This window comes from Oncorhynchus mykiss, chromosome 28 (genome assembly GCF_057628025.1).
Source record: "Oncorhynchus mykiss isolate SJ-2025 chromosome 28, ASM5762802v1, whole genome shotgun sequence".
Lineage (NCBI taxonomy): Eukaryota > Metazoa > Chordata > Actinopteri > Salmoniformes > Salmonidae > Oncorhynchus > Oncorhynchus mykiss.
Window position 1 is genome coordinate 44,387,222 of NC_143049.1, and position 16,245 is coordinate 44,403,466.

The following is a 16,245-nucleotide window of genomic DNA, read 5'->3' on the forward strand; positions in this document are numbered from 1 at the left end:
TCATGTAAAGATGTAACCCTGGTTTGGACGTACCTTGTGTCGTCAAAGTGAAGCCTCAGAGCAGCCCAGACAGTTACACAAATGGTGGGAGTACCTAAACACACAGACAGAGAGAACAGATCAGGAATCTGATCTGAAACCTAAAGACAGAGAGAACAGATGAAGAATCTGATCTGAATCCTGAAGACAGAGAGAACAGATGAGGAAGCTGACCTGAAACCTGAACACATTGATGTTCAGACATAGAAGAGCAAGGTGTTCAACCAGTAGATAAGAGCTGTGACATTGGGTTCAACCAGTAGATAAGAGCTGTGACATTGGGTTCAACCAGTAGATAAGAGCTGTGACATTGGGTTCAACCAGCAGATAAGGGCTGTGACATTGGGTTCAACCAGTAGATAAGAGCTGTGACATTGGGTTCAACCAGCAGATAATGGCCGTGACATTGGGCTCAACCAACAGATAAGAGCTGTGACATTGGGTTCAACCAGCAGATAAGGGCCGTGACATTGGGTTCAACCAGAAGATGAGGACAACGACATTGGGTTCAACCAGCAGATAAGGGCCGTGACATTGGGTTCAACCAGAAGATGAGGACAACGACATTGGGTTCAACCAGCAGATAAGTGCCGTGACATTGGGTTCAACCAGCAGATAAGTGCCGTGACATTGGGTTCAACCAGCAGATAAGGGCCGTGACATTGGGTTCAACCAGCAGATAAGGGCCGTGACATTGGGTTCAACCAGAAGATGAGGACAACGACATTGGGTTCAACCAGCAGATAAGGGCTGTGACATTGGGTTCAACCAGCAGATAAGTGCCGTGACATTGGGTTCAACCAGCAGATAAGGGCCGTGACATTGGGTTCAACCAGAAGATGAGGACAACGACATTGGGTTCAACCAGCAGATAAGGGCTGTGACATTGGGTTCAACCAGCAGATAAGGGCTGTGACATTGGGTTCAACCAGAAGATGAGGACAACGACATTGGGTTCAACCAGCAGATAAGGGCTGTGACATTGGGTTCAACCAGCAGATAAGTGCCGTGACATTGGGTTCAACCAGCAGATAAGGGCCGTGACATTGGGTTCAACCAGCAGATAAGTGCCGTGACATTGGGTTCAACCAGCAGATAAGGGCCGTGACATTGGGTTCAACCAGCAGATAAGGGCCGTGACATTGGGTTCAACCAGCAGATAAGGGCTGTGACATTGGGTTCAACCAGCAGATAAGGGCTGTGACATTGGGTTCAACCAGCAGATAAGGGCTGTGACATTGGGTTCAACCAGAAGATGAGGACAACGACATTGGGTTCAAACAGCAGATAAGGGCTGTGACATTGGGTTCAACCAGCAGATAAGGGCCGTGACATTGGGTTCAACCAGTGTTGGGCACGGCTCTGGTGCGACCTGCAGTGTGGCGTGGCGTTTAGTGTGGCGTTCTTTTATGTTTTTAATTTGTACACTTAGTTTACAAACAATCTGCCAACCATGGATTCACAGTGGTGGGATGTTGGACTGATCTTGTTGTTGGTGTACAAACGGACTAAATGATGAAAACGCTGCTGGCAACGGAATCCAATACAGCAGTTCAATGCAACTCAAACACAAACGCGATGGATATCCCAATGGCACATCTAATCCCTGATTGTCTGTGAGTGGATTACAATCCCAAATGCAAATGTGGAAAACGCGGGGGAATCAGACAAAGACTTCTCTTACCCACCACCTTCTGATTAATGCCAGGTCACTGAGGGGGAAAGTGGATGAGCTGTCAGCCAATCTGCGCTTCCAACACGAATATCGGGAGGCCTGTTTGCTGGCGTTGACTGAGACTTGGCTGGATGACAGAGCCCCAGACAGGGAAGTGGAGCCGGCCGGCTTCACTCTGGTCAGAGCGGACCGTGATCTGACAGTCACAGGGAAACTTCACGGCGGGGGCGTCTGCCTGCTCGTCAGGGACCAGTGGTATAAATGGATCCTGGTAAGAGAGAGACTCTGTACCCCCGATATTGAACTGCTTTCTGTGTCACTGCGACCCTACTATCTGCCCCTCTTCCCTACTATCTGCCCTACTATCTGCCCTACTAGCTGCCCTACTATCTGCCCTACTATCTGCCCTACTATCTGCCCTACTTTCTGCCCCGTGAGTTCCCCCAATTGTCTGTTACCGTTGTGTACATTCAATCTAAAGCTAATATAACAAAGGCATCAGAGATGATTCATAATCTGTCACAGAAACTGGAATCCATCTCCCCCGACGCACCAACATTTATTTTAGGGGATTTTAAACGTGTCCTGCGCACATACCACCAGTATGTGAAATGTCACACTACGAAAAATAACACTCTTGATTTGTGCTATGGGACAATACCAAATGCGTTTTCTGCCACCACCAAACCTCCCCTGGGGACATCAGACCACATTGTGGTCTACCTCAGGCCAACCTACTGTCGGCTCCTGGAGAGGGAGAAACCCACAGTTAAAACTACCTCAGGCTAACCTACTGTCGGCTCCTGGAGAGGGAGAAATCCACAGTTAAAACTACCTCAGGCTAACCTACTGTCGGCTCCTGGAGAGGGAGAAACCCACAGTTGAAACTGTCCAGATCTGGAACGACAACAGTATCACTTGTCTCCAGGGGTGTTTTGACTGTACCATGTGGGAGGTATTTGGTCTCCTGGGGTGGTCTGACTGTACTATGTGGGAGGTATTTGGTCTCCAGGGGTGTTTTGACTGTACCATGTGGGAGGTATTTGGTCTCCAGGGGTGGTTTGACTGTACTATGTGGGAGGTATTTGGTCTTCAGGGTGTTCTGACTGTACTATGTGGGAGGTATCTGGTCTCCAGGGTGTTTTGACTACTATGTGGGAGGTATCTGGTCTCCAGGGTGTTTTGACTACTATGTGGGAGGTATCTGGTCTCCAGGGTGTTCTGACTGTACTATGTGGGAGGTATCTGGTCTCCAGGGTGTTTTGACTACTATGTGGGAGGTATCTGGTCTCCAGGGTGTTTTGACTACTATGTGGGAGGTGTTTGGTCTCCAGGGTGTTTTGACTGTACTATGTGGGAGGTATTTGGTCTCCAGGGTGTTTTGAGTGTTCTATGTGGGAGGTATCTGGTCTCCAGGGGTGTTTTGACTGTACTATGTGGGAGGTATTTGGTCTCCAGGGTGTTCTGACTGTACTATGTGGGAGGTATTTGGTCTCCAGGGTGTTTTGACTGTCCCATGTGGGAGGTATTTGGTCTCCAGGGGAGTTTTGACTGTACTATGTAGTAGGTATTTGAGGACAGCAGCTCTGATCTTGACGAACTCACAGATGTTGTTTCAGACTGTTAACTTCTGTGTTGAGTCAGTTGTTCCTACTAAAACCTATAAAATCTTCCTTAACAATAAGCCTTGGGTATCAAAACATCTAAAATCACAACTTGATAGGAAGAAGGCAGTTTATGCTGAGGGTGATAAACAGGCTTTAAGAGATGTACAACGTGAGATCAAAAGACATACTGGTGGACAAGGAGGTATACAAGGGTGGAGAGGAGCCTCTCCTCAGGAAACACAAGGGTGGAGATAAGGGCCGTGACATTGGGTTCAACCAGCAGATGAGGACAACGACATTGGGCTCAACCAGCAGATGAGGACAATGACATTGGGCTCAACCAGAAGATGAGGACAACGACATTGGGTTCAACCAGACGATGAGGACAACGACATTGGGTTCAACCAGCAGATAAGGGCTGTGACATTGGGCTCAACCAGCAGATGAGGACAACAACATTGGGTTCAACCAGCAGATAAGGGCTGTGACATTGGGTTCAACCAGCAGATAAGTGCCGTGACATTGGGTTCAACCAGCAGATAAGGGCCGTGACATTGGGCTCAACCAGAAGATGAGGACAACGACATTGGGTTCAACCAGCAGATAAGTGCCGTGACATTGGGTTCAACCAGCAGATAAGGGCCGTGACATTGGGCTCAACCAGAAGATGAGGGCCGTGACATTGGGTTCAACCAGCAGATACCACACTCCGAGGGTGAGGGCCCTTGGAGTGTGGTGTCGGGAAAATAACCTCACACTCAACGTCAACAAAACAAAGGAGATGATTGTGGACTTCAGGAAACAGCAGAGGGAGCACCCTCCTATCCGCATCGATGGGACAATAGTGGAGAGGGTAGTAAGTTTTAAGTCCCACGGCGTACACATCACAGACAAACTGAATTGGTCCACCCACACAGACAGCGTGGTGAAGAAGGCGCAGCAGCGCCTCTTCAACCTCAGGAGGCTAAGGAGGCCCGCATCACCGGGCAAACTACCTGCCCTCCAGGACACCTACACCACCCGATGTCACAGGAAGGCCAAAAAGATCATCAAGGACAACAACCACCTGAGCCATTGCCTGTTCACCCCGCTATCATCCAGAAGGCGAGGTCAGTACATGTGCATCAAAGCAGGGACCGAGCAACTGAAAAACAGCTTCTATCTCAAGGCCATCAGACTGTTAACCAGCCACCACTAACATTGAGTGGCTGCTGCCACTTTAAACAATGCCACTTCATATGTTTACATACCCTACATTACTCATCTCATATGTATATACTGTACTCCATACCATCTACGGCATCTTGCCTATGCCGTTCTGTACCATCACTCATTCATATATCTTTATGTACATATTCTTCATCCCTTTACACTTGTGTGTATAAGGTAGTTGTTGTGGAATTGTTAGTTAGATTACTCGTTGGTTATTACTGCATTGTCGGAACTAGAAGCACAAGCATTTCGCTACACTCGCATTAACATCTGCAAACCATGTGTATGTGACAAATAACATTTCATTTGATTTGATAAGGGCCGTGACATTGGAAATATGACATTTGAGTAATTTAGCAGACGCTGTTATCGAGAGCGACTTACAGGAGCAATTAGGGTTAAGTGCCTTGCTCAAGAGCACATCGACAGATTGATTAAACAGTCAGGTCGGGAATTCAAACCAGCGACCTTTTCGGTTGTAGGCCCAACACTCTTAACCGCTAGGCTGCCTGCCACCCTGTAATAATGGACCAGGAACAAAGCCAACCAGGAACCAAAAGCTGTAACAGCCAATATTCAGAAAAAAGTAGCTGTGGGCTAGCAGAGATCAAACCCAGTTGGTAGCAGTTTATTCTACTCACCCCACCCTACCACGGTGTACCAGTAGAAGTACCGCCTCTCTGGGAAGAAGGTTTGGACCAGCAGGGTGAAGAGGTACAGGCCTTCGATGAACAGCCAGAAGTAGTTGGACATCACACAGTAGTGGAATAATACCATGACTGCTTTACACTCCACCTAGTGGACACATACAGTATAACAGCATGACTGCTTTACACCCCGCCTAGTGGACACATACAGTATAACACCATGACTGCTTTACACTCCACCTAGTGGACACATACAGTATAACACCATGACTGCTTTACACTCCACCTAGTACAGAGTGTGAGTGCGTGTGTGTGTGTAACTCACGGTGTGTGTGTGTGTGTAACTCATGGTGTGTGTGTGTGTGTGTGTGTGTGTGTGTGTAACTCACAGTGTGTCTGAAGCAGTGGTTCTCTTCCTCCTGGGTGTACAGAACCCCGTCCTTGATGAACACAGAGATAGCTCTCAGCATGAAGGAGACGAACAGGTTCATATGGATATAGTTCCTGGTACAGTGGAGCTTCCTAAGGGAGAGGAGGGAGGAGAGAGATGGAAGAGGTGGTTAAAAACCTGGCAACTATGATTCAAATGAGAGCCAGGCGGAGCTGAGATCCAGTACCTTTTCGGTACTTGAATTATCTAATAAAAAATGGTTGTCCACATCTCATTTTCCAGAGCAAGCAACAGCAAAATCAGACAACCCCATAATAGAAAATTTCACCTATTAAATTGTTCAGCTGTTACAATCAAATGGCTAGAGGCACACAGGGAGAGATATATGCAGATATATCCTGTCATGTAGACTATTCCTACAACATTCATATGTCCTGTCATGTGGACTATTCCTACAATCATAGGTCATTACATACAGAACCAGTTGGGTCCATACTAACATTACATACAGAACCAGTTGGGTCCATACTAACATTACATACAGGACCAGTTGGGTCCATACAGAACCAGTTGGGTCCATACTAACATTACATACAGAACCAGTTGGGTCCATACTAACATTACATACAGAACCAGTTGGGTCCATACAGAACCAGTTGGGTCCATACTAACATTACATACAGAACCAGTTGGGTCCATACTAACATTACATACAGAACCAGTTGGGTCCATACTAACATTACATACAGAACCAGTTGGGTCCATACTAACATTACATACAGAACCAGTTGGGTCCATACAGAACCAGTTGGGTCCATACTAACATTACATACAGAACCAGTTGGGTCCATACTAACATTACATACAGAACCAGTTGGGTCCATACAGAACCAATTGGGTCCATACAGAACCAGTTGGGTCCATACTAACATTACATACAGAACCAGTTGGGTCCATACTAACATTACATACAGAACCAGTTGGGTCCATACAGAACCAATTGGGTCCATACAGAACCAGTTGGGTCCATACTAACATTACATACAGAACCAGTTGGGACCATACAGAACCAGTTGGGTCCATACTAACATTACATACAGAACCAGTTGGGTCCATACTAACATTACATACAGAACCAGTTGGGTCCATACAGAACCAGTTGGGTCCGTACTAACATTACATACAGAACCAGTTGGGTCCATACTAACATTACATACAGAACCAGTTGGGTCCATACTAACATTACATATAGAACCAGTTGGGACCATACTAACATTACATATAGAACCAGTTGGGTCCATACTAACATTACATACAGAACCAGTTGGGTCCATACTAACATTACATACAGAACCAGTTGGGTCCATACAGAACCAGTTGGGACCATACAGAACCAGTTGGGTCCATACAGAACCAGTTGGGACCATACAGAACCAGTTGGGTCCATACTAACATTACATACAGAACCAGTTGGTCCATACTAACATTACATACAGAACCAGTTGGGTCCATACTAACATTACATACAGAACCAGTTGGGTCCATACTAACATTACATACAGAACCAGTTGGGTCCATACTAACATTACATACAGAACAAGTTGGGTCCATACAGAACCAGTTGGGTCCAAACTAACATTACATACAGAACCAGTTGGGTCCATACTAACATTACATACAGAACCAGTTGGGTCCATACAGAACCAGTTGGGTCCATACTAACATTACATACAGAACCAGTTGGGTCCATACTAACATTACATACAGAACCAGTTGGTCCATACTAACATTACATACAGAACCAGTTGGGTCCATACTAACATTACATACAGAACAAGTTGGGTCCATACAGAACCAGTTGGGTCCAAACTAACATTACATACAGAACCAGTTGGGTCCATACTAACATTACATACAGAACAAGTTGGGTCCATACAGAACCAGTTGGGTCCAAAATAACATTACATACAGAACCAGTTGGGTCCATACTAACATTACATACAGAACCAGTTGGGTCCATACAGAACCAGTTGGGTCCATACTAACATTACATACAGAACCAGTTGGGTCCAAACTAACATTACATACAGAACCAGTTGGGTCCATACGGAACCAGTTGGGACCATACTAACATTACATACAGAACCACTTGGGTCCATACTAACATTACATACAGAACCAGTTGGGTCCATACAGAACCAGTTGGGTCCAAACTAACATTACATACAGAACCAGTTGGGTCCATTCTACATTACATACAGAACCAGTTGGGTCCATACTAACATTACATACAGAACCAGTTGGGTCCATACTAACATTACATATAGAACCAGTTGGGTCCATACAGAACCAGTTGGGTCCAAACTAACATTACATACAGAACCAGTTGGGTCCATACTAACATTACATAAATAACCAGTTGGGACCATACTAACATTACATACAGAACCAGTTGGGTCCATACTAACATTACATACAGAACCAGTTGGGTCCATACTAACATTACATACAGAACCAGTTGGGTCCATACTAACATTACATACAGAACCAGTTGGGTCCATACAGAACCAGTTGGGTCCATACTAACATTACATAAATAACCAGTTGGGTCCATACAGAACCAGTTGGGACCATACTAACATTACATACAGAACCAGTTGGGTCCATACTAACATTACATACAGAACCAGTTGGGTCCATACAGAACCAGTTGGGTCCATACTAACATTACATACAGAACCAGTTGGGTCCATACAGAACCAGTTGGGACCATACTAACATTACATACAGAACCAGTTGGGTCCAAACTAACATTACATACAGAACCAGTTGGGTCCACACTAACATTACATACAGAACCAGTTGGGTCCATACAGAACCAGTTGGGTCCATACTAACATTACATACAGAACCAGTTGGGACCAAACTAACATTAGACATAGTTCCCGGTTCAGCCTAAGCATGAGTAAATTCTAATTGTCTGAAATGTAGTGGTAATATTGGTCTGTTTGTTAGGAGAATATTCTATAAACGTCCCACCAAACATACACAGAACATGGTTTTCATGTTTTTAGAAAATAAGATATTAATGTTTTAGAGACGCTTCATGGGAATGTGACAAAAACATGAATGTGTCTAGTTTTCTGTAGGTTAGGAGAATATTCTATCCACGTCCCACCAAACATACCCAGAACGTGATTTTCATGTTCTCAGAACGTGGTTTTCATGTTCTCAGAACGTGGTTTTCATGTTTTCAGAACGTGGTTTTCATGTTTTCAGAATGTGGTTTTCATGTTCTCAGAACGTGTTTTTCATGTTTTCAGAACGTGGTTTTTATGTTTTCATGTTTTCAGAATGTGGTTTTCATGTTCTCAGAACGTGGTTTTCATGTTTTCAGAATGTGGTTTTTATGTTTTCATGTTCTCAGAACGTGGTTTTCATGTTCTCAGAACGTGGTTTTTATGTTCTCAGAACGTGGTTTTTATGTTTTCATGTTCTCAGAACGTGGTTTTCATGTTCTCAGAATGTGGTTTTCATGTTCTCAGAACGTGGTTTTTATGTTCTCAGAACGTGGTTTTCATGTTCTCAGAATGTGGTTTTCATGTTCTCAGAACGTGGTTTTCATGTTTTCATGTTCTCAGAACGTGGTTTTCATGTTTTCATGTTCTCAGAACGTGGTTTTCATGTTTTCAGAACGTGGTTTTCATGTTCTCAGAACGTGGTTTTCATGTTCTCAGAACGTGGTTTTCATGTTTTCATGTTCTCAGAACGTGGTTTTCATGTTCTCAGAACGTGGTTTTCATGTTTTCAGAACGTGGTTTTCATGTTCTCAGAACGTGGTTTTCATGTTTTCATGTTCTCAGAACGTGGTTTTCATGTTTTCATGTTCTCAGAACGTGATTTTCATGTTCTCAGAACGTGGTTTTCATGTTCTCAGAACGTGGTTTTCATGTTTTCAGAACATGAGATATTCATGAAAAATATTACACATCACTTTATTATTCCTCAGCCAATCAAGGCCCTGATTGGTGAACTACTGCTCCTGTCATAGCTCTTTGTCTGTTGTCAAGGATACTCACACACACAGTGCATTTAGCATAGTGTTTTCAACTTACATATTTGACATACATTGTGCATGTTCATTTATACAGTAATTATTATACAACATGTCCTCTCCTGGGATTTGAACTCACAACCTCTTGGTTCATGGCATTCACATCTTCCTGCTACGCCACCATGTTTGCCAGGTATCAATTCATCTGACTATTCTCTCATCATTGATTTTATTAAGTTATTTCAGCAATTTAAGGGTTTTCTGTATAGTTGTCTAATGTTGGCGGGGCATATTAACCTGTTTTAATGATACTCCTGAATCACTATGATCAATAAAAGTTGCAATGAGCTGATGTGCCAAGAGTATGCAGAGCTTTCATCAAGACGAAGGGTGGATCCTTTGAAGAATCTCAAATATAAAATATATTTTGATTTGTTCAACACTTCTTTTGGTTACAACATGATTCCACATGTGTTATTTCATAGTTGTGATGTCTTCACTATTATTCTACAATGTAGAAAATAGTAAAAATAAAGAAAAACCCTGGAATAAGTAGGTGTGTCCAAACTTTTGACTGGTACTGTAGAGAGAGATATACAGTATATGTTTATTTATATATACATATAACAGTGCATTCGGAAAATATTCAGACCCCTTGATTTCCCCCACATTTTATTACGTTACAGCCTTATTCTGTAATGATGTCAGTGATCACTGTGCAATTGTTTGTTTTAGAAATACAAAAATGACCAAAGCCAAACCCCGTTATATTTTTAAAAGACATTTTAGACAGTTTGATTAACAGGCGTTCTTACATGGTCTGTACCATAATATTGACAGAGTAAGTTTGATTCCCGATGTTGACACTGCCTGGGACTATTTTTATATGACATTTGTGTTGATGTGTGATAAGCATGCCCCTGTGAGGAAATGTAGAATCAGTGGAAGGGAATCCCTGGTTTTCAGAAAACTTGGCAGAATTAATTAGAAAGAGAAATATCTCTTGGGCTCAAGCTAGACATACAAATGCTCCTGTTGACTGGGCCTCCTTCAGAGCGCTAAGAAACAAATGCACAGGATTGACCAGGAAGTCCAAATCAGATGACTATTTAAATGCAGCCCACAGAGAACCTAAAACAACCCTACCAAGTTCTGGAAGCCAATCAAATCAGGGTCAGGTTCTAATGTCTCCTCTGGCCCTCCTGACCATTTAATGATGGATTCTAATGAAGTGAAGGATAAAGCCGATACTGTAGGGGTTTTAACAAGCACTTCATATCTGCTGGTTCAGTTGTTGATAATGGCCCAGGCCTCTAATGTCAGCTCTGTTACAGTCAACTATGATTTGGCCCTTATGTCAACCATTTGAACTTTGAGCCTGTTTCTTATATTGAGGTCTATAAAGCACTAAAAGGCAATAGACACTAAAACGTCTGCAGGTCCAGACAACCCGGACCCCCTACCTCTTAAAGATAGCAGCTGGTATTATTACTGAACCTGTGGCTCACATTTTCAACCTGATTCTCTTGACCAATTCCATACCCAGCATTTGTAAATCAGCTTATGTCCTCCCACTGCTAAAGGGTGGAGATCCCTCAGATGCTAATAGCTATCATCCTATCTCCAAACTTCCTATCCTGGACTAAGTCTATGAATCCCTCGTGAACTCCCTATCCTGGACAAAGTCTATGAATCCCTAGTGAACTCCCTATCCTGGACAAAGTCTATGAACCCCTAGTGAACTCCCTATCCTGGCCAAAGTCTATTAATCCCTAGTGAACTCTGTATCCTGGACAAAGTCTATGAATCCCTAGTGAACTCTGTATCCTGGACAAAGTCTATGAATCCCTAGTGAACTCTGTATCCTGGACAAAGTCTATGAATCCCTAGTGAACTCTGTATCCTGGACAAAGTCTATGAATCCACAGTGAACTCTGTATCCTGGACAAAGTCTATGAATCCATAGTGAACTCAGTTTAACATCTTAATTGAAATGAACCTACTGAGCAGGGTTCAGTCTGGCTTTAGATCGGGGTACAGCACCACAACTGCAGCTATGGCAGTGGCAAATGACATCATTAATGCACTTGATAAAAAGCAACACTGTGCTGCTCTGTTTGTGTATTTAGCAAAAGGCCTTTGACTCAGTTGACCATGAATTGTTGCTAGCTAGACTCAGAAACATTGGTCTCAGTGAAGGGGCAGTAAATTGGCTTAGGAACTATCTTTCTGACAGAACACAATGTGTATATACTGACAATCACAAGTCTAGCTGTCTAGAGATTAATAGAGGTGTGCCCCAGGGTTCCATTTTAGCTCCTGTGTTGTTCTCAATTTGTATTAATGATTTGGGAAATGGGATGCAACCAGTTAAGTTCCATCTATATGCAAATGATACAGTCATCTATTCATGTGCTCCTCCTCTTGTTCAGGCTGTTGAAGAGCTTCAGACTGCGTTTCAATCACTGTAGGCCTCCCTTTATGGTCTCAAACTGGTCTTGAATGTACAAACAACTAAATGCATGACCTTTACCAGAGCTAGAACTCTGCCAGAGAACGTTAGCATTGTCACATGTGATGGCTTATCCATTGAAGAAATGTCATCCTACAAATACTTAGGTATTCGATTGGATGACAAGTTGTCCTTTAAAGTTCATGTGGATAATCTTGTGACAAAGCTTCAATTTAAATTGTTATTTTCGTAATAAGGCTTGCTTCCCGCTTATGGCTAGAAAGAAGCTTGTTCAGGCCACTTCTCTCTGTAATTGATTATGGTGACTTGTTGTATGTGCATGCAGCCTCCTCTGTTTATCATGTAGCCTCCTCTGTCTAACAGAGACTGGACTCTGTTTATCATGCAGCCTCCTCTGTCTAACAGAGACTGGACTCTGTTTATCATGCAGCCTCCTCTGTCTAACAGAGACTGGACTCTGTTTATCATGCAGCCTCCTCCGTCTTACAGAGACTGCATCCTTGGGCTTTATTACAAATGCCAAGTCACTCACCCACCATTGCACATTGCACCAAATAGAAGGTTGGACTTTACATTATATTCTCAGAAAGCTACATTTGTGTGTGTTCATCTACAAAGCCCTTTTGGGTAAACTCCCTCTTAACATCTGTAGTCTGGTCTCCTTCACCACCAGCAGTTACCATACCCGGTCTGCTAGGTGGTTGCTATGTTACCATACCCGGTCTGCTAGGTGGTTGCTATGTTACCATACCCGGTCTGCCAGGTGGTTGCTATGTTACCATACCCGGTCTGCCAGGTGGTTGCTATGTTACCATACCCGGTCTGCCAGGTGGTTGCTATGTTACCATACCCGGTCTGCTAGGTGGTTGCTATGTTACCATACCCGGTCTGCCAGGTGGTTGCTATGTTACCATACCCGGTCTGCTAGGTGGTTGCTATGTTACCATACCCGGTCTGCTACGTGGTTGCTATGTTACCATACCCTGTCTGCTAGGTGGTTGCTATGGTACCATACCCGGTCTGCTTGGTGGTTGCTATGTTACCATACCCGGTCTGCCAGGTGGTTGCTATGTTACCATACCCGGTCTGCTAGGTGGTTGCTATGTTACCATACCCGGTCTGCTAGGTGGTTGCTATGTTACCATACCCGGTCTGCCAGGTGGTTGCTATGTTACCATACCCGGTCTGCCAGGTGGTTGCTATGTTACCATACCCGGTCTGCCAGGTGGTTGCTATGTTACCATACCCGGTCTGCTAGGTGGTTGCTATGTTACCATACCCGGTCTGCCAGGTGGTTGCTATGTTACCATACCCGGTCTGCTAGGTGGTTGCTATGTTACCATACCCGGTCTGCTACGTGGTTGCTATGTTACCATACCCTGTCTGCTAGGTGGTTGCTATGGTACCATACCCGGTCTGCTTGGTGGTTGCTATGTTACCATACCCGGTCTGCTAGGTGATTGCTACTTAATGTCCCCAGGACATTCACAGTATTATGCAAGACTGCCTTCTCTTCTTGTGCACCAGACTCATGGAATAGTCTGCAATCCATGCTTCATCTAGATATGTTAGTGCCACTGAAATAATTTAAAATATTGATGGGAGACTCTGTTATGGAGTGTAAAAGCTTTTTTTTAGGCTGGATCATGTTTTAATGTTTTAATGTATTGATTATTGCTGCTACCTTGGCCAGGTCCCCCTTAAAAAAGAGACTCTGGGTCTCAATGGACTTTTCCTGTTAAATAAAACAAATAAAACATTCTAAAATGGATTGAATAAAATATATACACAGTAATTGAAATGCCTTACTTACATAAGTATTCAGACCCTTTGCTATGAGACTCGAAATTGAGCTCAGGTGCATCCATCCATTGATTATCTTTGAGATGTATCTACAACTTCATTGGAGTCCACCTGTGGTAAATTCAATTCATTGAAGAGATTTGGAAATTCACACACCTGTCTATATAAGGTCCCACAGTTCACAGTGCATGTCAGAGAAAAAATCAAGCCATGACGTCAAAGGAATTGTCCGTAGAGAGAAAGGATTGTCTCGAGGCACAGATCTGGGGAAATGTTTAATGGATCAGTTGTTATTGTAATCTGGTATTTATCGTTTTCCCACCTGACTTTACATGGCTAGGCCTGGTATCATGAGGGACAGCTGGTTACTTTACATGGCTAGGCCTGGTATCATGAGGGACAGCTGGTTACTTTACATGGCTAGGTCTGGTATCATGAGGGACAGCTGGTTACTTTACATGGCTAGACCTGGTATCATGAGGGACAGCTGGTTACTTTACATGGCTAGGTCTGATATCATGAGGGACAGCTGGTTACTTTACATGGCTAGACCTGGTATCACGAGGGACAGCTGGTTACTTTACATGGCTAGGTCTGATATCATGAGAGGGACAGCTGGTTGACTTTACATGGCTAGGCCTGGTATCACGAGGGACAGCTGGATACTTTACATGGCTAGGCCTGGTATCATGAGGGACAGCTGGTTACTTTACATGGCTAGGCCTGGTATCATGAGGGACAGCTGGTTACTTTACATGGCTAGGCCTGGTATCATGAGGGACAGCTGGTTACTTTACATGGCAAGGCCTGATAACATGAGGGACAGCTGGTTACTTTACATGGCTAGGTCTGGTATCATGAGGGACAGCTGGTTACTTTACATGGCTAGGCCTGGTATCATGAGGGACAGCTGGTTACTTTACATGGCTAGGCCTGATAACATTAGGGACAGCTGGTTACTTTACATGGCTAGGCCTGGTATCATGAGGGACAGCTGGTTACTTTACATGGCTAGACCTGGTATCATGAGGGACAGCTGGTTACTTTACATGGCTAGGCCTGGTATCATGAGGGACAGCTGGTTGACTTTACATGGCTAGGCCTGGTATCATGAGGGAGAGCTGGTTACTTTACATGGCTAGGCCTGATAACATGGGGGACAGCTGGTTACTTTACATGGCTAGGTCTGATATCATGAGGGACAGCTGGTTGACTTTACATGGCTAAGCCTGATATCATGAGGGACAGCTGGTTACTTTACATGGCTAGGCCTGATAACATGAGGGACAGCTGGTTACTTTACATGGCTAGGCCTGATAACATGAGGGACAGCTGGTTACTTTACATGGCTAGGCCTGATAACATGAGGGACAGCTGGTTACTTTACATGGCTAGGACTGGTATCATGAGGGACAGCTGGTTACTTTACATGGCTAGACCTGGTATCATGAGGGACAGCTGGTTACTTTACATGGCTAGGCCTGGTATCATGAGGGACAGCTGGTTGACTTTACATGGCTAGGCCTGGTATCATGAGGGACAGCTGGTTGACTCTACATGGCTAGGCCTGGTATCATGAGGGACAGCTGGTTACTTTACATGGCTAGGCCTGGTATCATGAGGGACAGCTGGTTACTTTACATGGCTAGGCCTGGTATCATGTGGGACAGCTGGTTACTTTACATGGCTAGGCCTGGTATCATGAGGGACAGCTGGTTACTTTACATGGCTAGGCCTGATAACATGAGGGACAGCTGGTTACTTTACATGGCTAGGCCTGATAACATGAGGGACAGCTGGTTACTTTACATGGCTAGGCCTGGTATCATGAGGGACAGCTGGTTACTTTACATGGCTAGGCCTGATAACATGAGGGACAGCTGGTTACTTTACATGGCTAGGCCTGATAACATGAGGGACAGCTGGTTACTTTACATGGCTAGGCCTGATAACATGAGGGACAGCTGGTTGCTCGGTCACTTTAGCTAGCTGCAATTTTACATCTTTAAACCACCCAGTAAAAGGTAACGGGTTCTTTCTCATTTAAATCACCTTAAAGTAGATATCGTCTTTCTTCAGGAGACACATCTCCGCACTTTTGACCACTATCGTTTAAAAGGAAAGTGGATCGGTCAATCATATTCCAATTTTCATTCTAAAAACATGAGGAGCAGCCATTTTAATTAGTAAAAACATACCGTTCGCATAAGACCTTCTCACGTAGACTTCTTTTTCCAGGACAATAGATTTCTGCCACTTATCGCGGAGTGTGATTACCAAGCTATAGTCATTTCGAATCATTATCCTCTTACTATGAAACTACTTATACCAAATACACAGCCCA

At 44.1% G+C, this 16,245-nt stretch overlaps 1 protein-coding gene across 2 annotated transcripts in view; it reads right to left on the minus strand.

The window, feature by feature from the left end:
• Positions 1 to 16,245, minus strand: part of LOC110508271 (pituitary adenylate cyclase-activating polypeptide type I receptor) — an 81,868-nt gene that overhangs the window by 30,219 nt on the left and 35,404 nt on the right. For both annotated transcript variants that reach the window (XM_090226136.1, XM_090226137.1), the window contains exons 7-9: positions 5,570 to 5,702; positions 5,175 to 5,328; positions 34 to 94 (exon numbers count right to left, since the gene is read on the minus strand). In XM_090226136.1, the coding sequence (XP_090082262.1) occupies positions 34 to 94; positions 5,175 to 5,328; positions 5,570 to 5,702 (348 nt within the window). The remainder of the gene's footprint in view (positions 1 to 33; positions 95 to 5,174; positions 5,329 to 5,569; positions 5,703 to 16,245) is intronic.